Consider the following 10504-nt stretch of genomic DNA (forward strand, 5'->3'; position numbering starts at 1 on the left):
TTAAATTTTTATAATTTAAAAAATTAAATTAAATTTTTGTATTAAATAAAAAATTTCAATTAGATCCTCTTAAATTATTTTTTGTTAAAAATACAGAATATTTTAAAATATTCCTTTTAATATTTGATGTAGAATAATTTATGAAATATTTTAACAAAATCTTCAAAATTTATTGTATTTTTTCTGAAAAATAACAATAAAAAAAATTCAATTACAAATTTTTATCTCGTATAAAAAGTAAAAACTCAACTACAAATTTTTAAACCGAAAAAATCTAGTTAGTTTAGCAACTCCATCATTAAACCTTATATATATGAAACTTATTTCTATTTGAGATATCATCATGTCGGTCTATGCTACTTTAATATATATACAACCGCTGGAGGAGGGGTGCTGAGGCCGCCACTGGTTGGGTTACAATTGAAATTCTGGGGATGCTTTCCTTTCATGGTAATGAAGCAGCTTTTATGTTTTGATGATAAACAATCATTTATTCCTACAAGCCTGTAAAGCTGTAAAGGACCGCAATGCAATTTACAAAGGCTCCAATAAGCAATTTGCAGACAACATGGTACATTCTTTAGCTTTAGAAGAAACTCAGCACCCGGCCTTCCAGTTCTGAAGTCTTTTTCTTTTTCATGTTGGATCCGCTTTTAAAGATTGATCATTCAATATTTAACTGGCCTTTCCCATTTGACGATGTGAAATTATGAAACCCCGAGTTTCCTCATCAAGATGAACCCAAGACCTGGAATTAGATAGCAGATCAGCTTCTCCATCCAGTTATGGGGAAATTCAATCCCTTCCACATCAAATTGTGAACCCGAGCTCAATATCTCAGAAGAACTTTGGACGCGTTCCTCAAGTCATTGAAGGCATCGGCTTGAGCAGCAGGGACAAAACTTCGGAGCAAGCTGTAAGAGAGCAATCATCAAAGGCTAACTTTCCTTTAAATCATCTGCAACACTTTTATACATCCACTTGAATTTGCTGCAATAAGCATGTCCGAATTCCCTTTCCAGCACACACTTGAAACAAACTGGCCATTGTCATCATCAGTATCCTTACCAGATATGGGATCAATAGACCCAAACTTGTGCGAAGTGATTGGCATGGGAAGCGATTTATAGTAGGAGTAAACCTGCCAAAAAATGAGAAAAAAGGTGTTATGCTACCAGTTATATAAATTAAGTCTACTTCCCTTATTCTCACAGTTCTTGTTAAAGTACTTTCAATAATATAAAATATAATATTTCAAGTCGAAAATATCTTCAGTTCTTCACAAAATCCGTGAATTAACAAGTTGCATAATAGGATTTACATGAAAATCCTAATTGAAGGAAGACATTCATTTTCAATAAGTTGAACGACACAAGTAGCCTTTCTAACGGAAAATAATACATACCTCATTTGTTTCTGAACCACATGCAATATATCCATCAGCAACCGACAAACCCACAAAATTCTGTCAAATAAGGGCGAAGATTTCAGCCAACCAATTTAGGTCAATATTTGGACACATGAGCTATTCATCAATTTATTGTATCAGTGAATGAATTGTTTTGTCCAACGGCAATCAGAATTTGGTAAATTTAATTTTTCTACTGAGGTTTGTCAACCACACACTGATGCTCCATGTAACACCCAAATAAGTGAAAATTTAGGTCAAAAGGTTTAAATAGTTCACAAAGACAAATCAATTAGATCTAGTGGTGTAATTTAAACAAACCTTCTCATTAGTATGCCCTGACAACGTTAGGGTGCAAGCACTGGCAGATGGAACCACAGGAGAGGTTTTACTGAGATCCCAGATCTTTAATGTATTATCAGTAGATGCAGAAACAAGTGTTCCAGAGTCTAAAAATTTGACATAGCTCACAGCTTTACGATGCCCAGCCAATACACACCAGGGACTTCTAAGATTGCGAATATCAAAGCAATATGTAGAGTAATCGGCAGATCCAAAAGCCAGCAAGTGAGAAGAATGAGCAGAGAATTGAACACAGCAGACATTAGCAACATTCCCGATTGTGCCTAGAGAGTTTCTCTGTAAAATGATTTTGTATTATATTTAGCACTTCATGTGTTATAGGGAGAAAATAGTGTAACTTATAATTATTATTATTTTAACAGTATCTTAAGATAAAGTGTAGTAATAATGAGATGTAAAAAAGTATAATGCAATGTAGATTGTAGAAGGTGATGGTCACCCCCAACCCCCTCCCCAAAATAGAAAAGAAAAAAAAAAAAACAGATATTTAACCACAGAGTTCTCCATGCAAACTGGAAAAGTAAAACATTAATTTGTTTGAATCCAATTTCATCCTGGTATGAGAAAAGAAACCTCGCAAGTCACAACAAACCAGTTTTCAATGGAAAATTTTTCAAATCATGATTTTGATATTTATTCATCTTATTTTCGGGTAAGAAATGCAACAAGATCTCAAAAAGAAAGGAACATTCGTATTGCAATGTTTTCAATCTTTTCATTGTTAATTTCCATTTTTCAAAATAGGAAAGAAGTATTTATTTTCAATCTGCTTATCCACATGCTTACATGCATATGTGTAATAAAGCTTACCTCATTGATGTTCCACAGTTTGACAGAGCAATCATCACTTCCACTGGCTAACTTTGTTGGGCATACTGGAGAAAAATCAACAGACCATGCCCTTTTCTCATGTTCAGTTAACTGAGAGAACACTTGACCTGTGCTAGCATCCCATAGCTACAAATGGATTCAATTATGTAATGCAATGAATTCATGGATTTACAAATTTAAGTAAACAAGCAATGTTCACAATCTCTATTTTGATGCTAAATAATCACATAGCACAAGCTAGGCTGGCCTAGAACCATGTAGAAAGCAAATGCACTTCAATAATACAAAGAAATTCTGGTTATGATTCAGTCATGTCGGACACAGCATAAAAAGCTCCTGCTACCCCACACACAATCAAGATAATAAAACGGAAACAATGTATTCCTGTTCTACTAAATTCAACAAATTAAGAATTGTATCTGCATACATGTATCACAATATATTCATTTCTACTACCAGTTTCAATGCTTCCTAGAGTACTATTTAAGATATGTCTGGAAACAGACATCCCTAAAATCTTCAGATTAAAATTGATCAGGAGCAACATGAAGAATTACTGAAACCAACATCTTTACTGATAAAGTCATGGCAGTTTAGATAGATGCCAGGTTCCAAATAAGACCACCAGTCTTAGCCCAGAAATTCCAGGCGAAAAATTGAAAGAAAGTAAACCCTTTTAGGTAAACCATTGTATTTTTAGACAGAAATACATCTATTCCACATAAGTAACTGATTGATACTGGGGAAAAAAAGGTCTTCCAATCATGAAACAATAATTTAAAATGGTGTCTCATCTCAAATGCAAAAAATACCTTCACTACACCATCATAGTCTGTGGAGGCAAGATAGTTCTTGATATAGTTATTCCAGCAAACACAGCTGAGCTTCGATCCATTTGACATCTCAAATACAGGATAATGGATATCAATAGAGTCATTGCAAAGTGCATTAAAATCAAAGACTTTTATTTTCTTGGATATTCCAGCGGAAGCAAAGTAATCTCCATCCCGATCAAAGCTCAGAGAGCATATTACATTTGCAGGATTATTAAAATCTGCATTTCTAAGTACACCCCGTACTTCAAACTTGCTATAACGTGCATACTTGCACAAACCATCAAAGAAGGTTCCTAAAGAATCTTTCTTTTCAGCATGTTCCCCACCTTTTTGTGCCACATGCCAGTTCTCACGGCATCTTAGTAAATTATTATAAGGGTGAGTTGCAGCATCTGTTTCATAGGGCCTAACTTTGGATCTCAAGGAGAAGTAAGCACTTTCAAGATGACACATATTTCTCAACAATCTTAAATCATTTGAATTGGACATTATGGATACTGAGTTTAGCATTTCTAAACTAAGAGGTTCCTCTCCAATCTTTCTCTGACAAGAGTAATTATTCAGTGAGTCAGATGGATCCGAAGAGTCATGCCTCCTCTCCACCTCCTCAATATCTGATTCCAAACACTTAATTTCTTCTACTAATTTGGAGGCATCCTTCTGCCTCTTCTCTTTCAACGAGGCAAGGAAATGCAGTAACAGTTCTGATTCTACATCATCTTGTTCAATATTTGATGACAACTCCTCATTATACAACTCGTGCAATCCATTGATCACTTCAGATTGTAGGATTTCCCTGTTATGCAACATAAAAAAAACCTTAGGGAATCATATAATAGTACATCACTCGGGTTTGAGTTCCATATTTCAAGGAATAGCAGCATATTTAACTGAAACAAGCAACTAATGTAATGATGATACATGAAAAATAATTGATGAGACTTATGATGACAAATATTTTCCAAATCTTTATCAAAAGATATTATACATATGATGTGTTCAAATCAAATCTGGCCTTAATTATGATGGAAAAGATTTCAGTATTACCTAGTTGTTGGACGTGATGACGGTTCCGGATGCAGCAACCAGAGACAAAAGCCAGCTTCCTTAGGATTTTCTGAAAGGAAAACCGGAGGAAGAATCCTATGTTGAAGATCAGACATTGCTGCAATTCGAGCTCTTTCAGAGTCAAAATGGCCGAGTAACTGAAAGAATAGACCTAAATATAATCAGCTCCAATTTGATGTTTAATTAGGCTATAAAGAGTTGATTGAAAACCATATAAGGCCATTTCATTTTTTTTTAATAAGATTAAAAAAGAAGAAAAAAGGAAGGCAAAATTCAGTCCCAACATTTATACATGGAAGCAGGTTTTATAATGCCTTTGATATTTAGGAACTCGTCTACATATAAGGAATAAAAATCAAAATGAACATATGAAAATTGCATCTAAATAAATGAATGAGAATCACTGGCTAGTCTACCCACCTCAAAAAGGAGGACACCTAAGCAGTAGATATTTGATGATGTTGTGCATCCCCCCTCAGGACTTGCATACCATTTTTCTTCCAATTTTTCACCTAAAGATAACAGTGACCGACCTGCACTGGATACGCGAGGGACGCTAGACATCCTCCTAATATTATATTTGGAATATTGGATATCCTCTTCATATTCATTGCAATAATCCTGTGATCCAACTGTACGGGCTTTTCTATCACTGGCATTTTCAAGACATGAATCACTCCCAGATATTCTCACACCTTCATTAAATTTTTGTTTCTTTGACACCATGTCATGAGAAGGAAATGTTACTTGCTCTGACAGCCTTTTACTACTTAAAGATTCATTTAAGTGAAGAACTTCAGAATTCACAACACTATCTGACATCTGCTCTTGTATAGGTAACCCGATGTGCAAGACTTGGTTTGATGGTAATAATTTTATGTAAGATGGATATAGGTTGTTCAATGCAGTTCCCTGAGAGTGAGAATCATCCACTAAATCCACAATCTTTCTAAATAAATTCAAACACTCCACTTTGCTTGCTTTGTGTTGTTCACATTTCAACCATTCTCTCAAAGTTACACCACCATAGCCAAATCCTCCTGGTCTATGCACAGAACTACTATAAGAAGGACACTTTGCAGTTATGGAATCACAGCTTGCCGATATGGTAGACTTCCACGGACTATCGCTGCCAGTCTTCTGATACTGATCTGTACCAATGCCAGCTTTCATCTTATTCTCACCGATATCAATGGCGGTCTTCCTTGGTTTCTGATCAGTATCAGTGCCAGTCTTCATCTGATTTTTATCTCTAGACTGAACGGCGAGCACATCAGAAGATGGACCTCTACATATGATACCCTTACCCTTCAAGGTACTTTTAATGAAATACTCAGCAAATCCAGAATTGGATATAATTTTCGTCCGAATTTGTCCATGAACATCAGCTGCAATCTCTTTATTCTCATAATCTTCCAAGCGTTCAATAACATTGGTGTGACCATCACTGAGTGATTTTCTAGCTAGTAGCTGTGCAAAAGATGTGGACCCAGCAGCATCAGCATCCTCCTGGACAGCGTTTCCAAGCCCTGAATGGCTCCCTACCTGAGAAAGATTCAGCCAACGATTCTGCTTATTATTATAAATCTGCTGTCGGTTGCTGGATGTACCAATATCCAAAGTAGAACCATTGTAACTTTTCACAGTTAATTCTTCAACATCCCTAAAAAGGCTTTGATGCGGATGCTGTGATGCTTCTGCAACGTTTTTACCTTGTACGAGTTCATCATATTCCCCCTTAACAGCTCTAGGGATTTCTTGAGATTTTAAGATTTTTGTGTTTAACGCATACCTATCTTCTTTGCCCTGGTGCTCTGAATCCTCGTCAATCTCTAATTCTGTGGGCCCAGCAACCAATTCTTCATCCATACCTAAGCCTTTAGCTTCATTCAATCACGCCTCGTCGTTCCATAATCCTCGAAATTAACACTTACCCTATCCGTATGCCGCCTCAATCTGTCACATGAATTTTGCAAACGCCACGCATTTAATAAAGCAGATAACAGTAACTAATCAGCATTAAAAATCACAAAAGACGGATAGAGTACGAACACGCTATTTGCAGATTTGAATGACCGGCGAAATGAAAGGATGAATCGAGAGAGAGAGGGGTGACGGTAAAGTGATGGAATAAAAAGAAGGGGAAATTGAGGAAGAGAAGAGAGGGGTTGTAATTTCGAAAAGGGGGAAATGGTTGCGTTTGGTGTGTGATGAAAAGGAAGGGAAGTCTAGTCAGGTACAGAAGCAATAGGAAGAGGAACAGGGTGGTCTCAGCTCAGCATCATGATGATGTGGAGGATGAATGATAACGGTGCAAAGGGATCAGGGATGGGCTTCATTATTGGGTTCCTAAATCGTAAATTCGCAATCATACTAGATCAAATGCATTTAGAAAAGAGATACGTATTGTTTTGGTCCTCACGTTGAGGGTCGGAATCGAACCCGTCCCCGATATATATTTTGATTTAAAATCGTCCTTAAAATCGCATTTAAATTTAAAATTGTCATTTATAATATTTTCGGACGTAAATACTCTTGTGTCGTTATGAGGCAATTATGATCATCGAAAATAATAATAAATGTATATATGTATATATAGGAAATTAAAATGAAAGGAAAAGTTTAATAATGATACATTGAATTGAAAGGAGGAAAGGATAAAGTAGCGTGGAAGCCATTGTTGCAGAGCTCACCGTGAGGACCTGCTGGAGAGAGACAGCCATGGCTGCACGAAGCTCAACCTCGTCTCGAATCCCATCTTTGTCACAAGGTAAGCTGCTACTTTGTTCTCATAGTGAGAAGCCGGTGTTGCGAATCTCGGGGACTAAGGAGAATCCAGGTCGCAGATTTTGGGGTTGTGTCTACTTTGAGGTTTGTTTACTTTTTCGCTGAATTGGGTCTTCTGGGTATTGGAAGGGATGGTGATCTCTGTGGGTATGTGCAGGTGCAAGAAGGCTGCAATTTTTTTCGTTGGGCAAATCCAGATACAGAGGTGGAGTATTCAGAAATTGCTAGGTTAAGGAAGAAGCTTTCGATGATGAAATCAAGAACTAAATTGGCGGAGTGGAAGCTGAAGTTCGTTGCAGTGTTAGGGTTTTTGGGTGGGTTGGGTTTGTATGTTTGCTGTTGCAGAGTTGGTCTAAAGCAACGCAACAGTGTCTCATTCCGTTGAACCTGGTATGAAACATGTGTAGGTATATTCTGCTATTGTTTTTGGTGGTGAATTGGTCTGGCTGGGGTTTATGTATTAGGGGGGTTCTTGATTGTGGTATGTTGAATGTATTTGAAGATGTAATATGACTGTCTTGTAAGCATGGTTGGATATTGAAATGAGAGTGAAAGTTTTTCTTGGCAAAACATGATTTCCATAACTGAACAATAAGATAACAGTGTCATTAAAATGGTAACAACCTAAAGTGTTTGACATTAAAATGGTAACAACCTAATACATAATAAGCATAGTGTTTAACATTACCAGAACCTTAATAGAAACTTAACTCAAAACAACCTAACCATCAAAAGGATTGGCTAGCAACAAGCCAATATTTCACTACAACCAATAGTAGCACAAAGACAAAATATAAGCAACAAAAAGCAACAAAATATAAGCCAATATTTCAGTACAACCACACTGGATTAACCAGAAGCTTAACACAAACTTAAAACAAAATAAATCAACATGTTAAGTGTTGTCATTTCCCTAAAGCAATCCCCATTTTCTTGGAAGCAACTTTGCCATTAACTTCAGTTTCCTGGGAGAAACATGAGGTCCTCCAGTAAAGCTAACAGAGTAGTGCCTAGTGGGTTGGCTTGAAGATGTGGCAAAGGATGGCTGAAATGCTGGAAGAACAGTGGAGGTTGGTTGTGATGATGAAGTTGGTGGATCAGGTTGGGCTGAAGGTGTGGGCTTCGAGGTCCCCTTGGGCCTGCCTCTAGGCCTTTTTGGTGGTGCTATAGTGTTGGACTGGGCTGAGCTTGTTGGCTGTGTTGCTGAAGCAACTTTTCTCTTGACAGTGAGCTTGGGAGTGGGCTGTGTAGATGCACTTTTCTTTTCTCCCTTAGCAGCTGGAGGGATAGAGTTGTTGCTTCCCCTGGATTGGTTGCCCTTGCTTTGTTTCTTGGAATTTTGGGCCTATGAAACATTTGCAGAAGAACATAAGGCTGAGTTAAAAATTCTCAGACATGCAATGTAAAAAAATTTAATCAATATACCTCATTCTCAATAGGTTTAGGGCATCTGCTTTTATTATGTCCAACAACACCACATATAGAGCACCTCTGTTTCTCCCCCTTCCTGGACATGTGAGTGCGGCTGCTCTGTTCTTCATCTCCAGCAGCTAGCTTCCTTTTTTTGACTGGCCTGTGACTAGGCCTTCTGTATGGGGGAGGCATTACATCAGGATGTGGTGTAATCTCCCATAGGTCAGGGCCGTTCAATGGGTGAATTACTGCCTCGTAGCACCTCAAGTATGCTTCTCTCTTGTAACAGTCAGCCACATAAGGTTCCAACTGAAGCCCTTTGAACTTGATGCAACCAATTGCATAGACACAAGGTATTCCACTCAACTGCCACCTTCTACAAGAGCACTCAGAGGATCCTAAGTCAACAATAAACTTATCTAACCCATTCATAACCTCATATTTCTGAGCAGCAGACCAATATGGACGCCAGTCACCAGCAGATCTAGACCTCCTCTCCAACTTGATTCTAATCCTAGGTAAGATTGTCCCTGCATACTTCTGAGCCAACTCCCTATTCTCTGCCCACCTAGTCATCAGTTTAACCCGGATCTCCTCTAACATTGTTAGTATAGGTTTCTCTCTAGCATCAACTATGGCCGCATTAAAGCTCTCAGACATATTGTTAACCAGTGTATCTACTTTAGAATTATAGGTAAACCTAGATCTAGACCAATACCTAGGGGGGTAGCAATTAGGTACCTATAGGCTTCCTGATTCACAGCTTTCAGTTCGGCCATGTTCTTCTCCCAGTCCCTCCAGTGAGTCGCCTTAGCACACCTCCACATTAGTTGCTTCAATTGTAACCCTGGAAACCGTTTTCTGAAATTGCTGTATAGGTGCCTCACACAGAATCGATTCTCCACACCTGGTATAACAGCATCGTATACTGGCAACAAACCCTGCAAGCAGAAAATAGAGGACCAAATAGTCATTGATACTTGAGATATAGTAATTCATTGTGTCAATGTACATAAGTTAAATTCGGTTTAGGCTTGCTTACTTTCTGCTGGTCAGACATAAAAGTAATTCTTCCCATCTTCTCAACACCAATATCAGTTGCAAGATGACTAAGGAACCAAGTCCATGAGTCCTTGTCTCGGCCTTTACAACTGCATAGGCAATGGGCAGCATTTGGTCGTTTGGATCCCAACCAATGGCAGTGAGCAGTTGTCCCCCCTGTGGTGTCTTCAAAAAACAGCCGTCTAGACCAATAAAGCTCCTACAATGGTTGAAGCTCTGCTTGCATGCTTCCAAGCAGATATAGATCCTCTGAAAGATACAGCAGCTGGTCTGTGATGAGGCTACCTCATTATCAAGTTCAGGGAATCTTTGCACTTGTAAGCAAACAGATGTCTGGTGGACGAAATTGTGATCACATCAATATAGCATCAATATATTTATTGTAGGATTGTGGAACTTAGGATTTTTGGTATGAGTGGGCACAATTCCGTTCAACTGACCAGCAAGTGTACTGGGTCGTCCAAGTAATACCTTACGTGAGTAAGGGTCGAATCCACAGAGATTATTGGTTTGAAGCAATCAATATTTATTTTATTGATCTTAGTCAGGATGTTAATAGGATTATTTGGATTAAAAGTGAAATTATTGGAATTGATAAAAGAGGGAACAATGTTACTTTGATTTGCAGCACTAGGAAATATGTTGGAGTTTTGGAGATGCTTTGTCCTCTGATTTCAACTCTTCCTTGAGATCTTCTTCTCACACGCAGGTTCCTTCCATGGCAAGCTCTATGTAG

General features: G+C 37.9%; 2 protein-coding genes across 2 annotated transcripts; one reads left to right on the forward strand and one right to left on the reverse strand.

Annotated features, from left to right (window-relative positions):
• Positions 1 to 278: 278 nt before the first annotated feature.
• Positions 279 to 6845, reverse strand: LOC107488316 (protein SPA1-RELATED 2). The gene is made up of 8 exons (XM_016109043.3): positions 6559 to 6845; positions 4927 to 6462; positions 4486 to 4643; positions 3415 to 4234; positions 2582 to 2728; positions 1730 to 2047; positions 1406 to 1465; positions 279 to 1141 (listed from the first exon to the last, which is right to left on the reverse strand). Exons 2-8 carry the CDS (start codon positions 6373 to 6375, stop codon positions 950 to 952), a joined length of 3144 nt encoding a protein of 1047 aa, XP_015964529.1. The 5' UTR covers positions 6376 to 6462; positions 6559 to 6845; the 3' UTR covers positions 279 to 949.
• Positions 6846 to 7227: 382 nt separating this feature from the next.
• Positions 7228 to 7678, forward strand: LOC110280977 (uncharacterized). Its single transcript, XM_021142301.2, has 2 exons — positions 7228 to 7377; positions 7451 to 7678. Exons 1-2 carry the CDS (start codon positions 7228 to 7230, stop codon positions 7676 to 7678), a joined length of 378 nt encoding a protein of 125 aa, XP_020997960.1.
• The last annotated feature ends 2826 nt before the right edge of the window (positions 7679 to 10504 follow it).

Source organism: Arachis duranensis, chromosome 5, assembly GCF_000817695.3.
Source record: "Arachis duranensis cultivar V14167 chromosome 5, aradu.V14167.gnm2.J7QH, whole genome shotgun sequence".
In the NCBI taxonomy this organism is placed as follows: domain Eukaryota; kingdom Viridiplantae; phylum Streptophyta; class Magnoliopsida; order Fabales; family Fabaceae; genus Arachis; species Arachis duranensis.

Excerpts from the sequence above, each read along its gene's own strand:
- LOC107488316 (XM_016109043.3), bottom strand. The coding sequence starts at position 6,375 with ATGGATGAAGAATTGGTTGCTGGGCCCACAGAATTAGAGATTGACGAG. Across the intron at positions 1,466-1,729 it reads CAGGGCATACTAATGAGAAG|AATTTTGTGGGTTTGTCGGT; the intron begins GTTTGTTTAAAT and ends CTTATTTGACAG. Across the intron at positions 1,142-1,405 it reads GTGGTTCAGAAACAAATGAG|GTTTACTCCTACTATAAATC; the intron begins GTATGTATTATT and ends ATTTTTTGGCAG.
- LOC110280977 (XM_021142301.2), top strand. The coding sequence starts at position 7,228 with ATGGCTGCACGAAGCTCAACCTCGTCTCGAATCCCATCTTTGTCACAA. Across the intron at positions 7,378-7,450 it reads GGGGTTGTGTCTACTTTGAG|GTGCAAGAAGGCTGCAATTT; the intron begins GTTTGTTTACTT and ends GGGTATGTGCAG.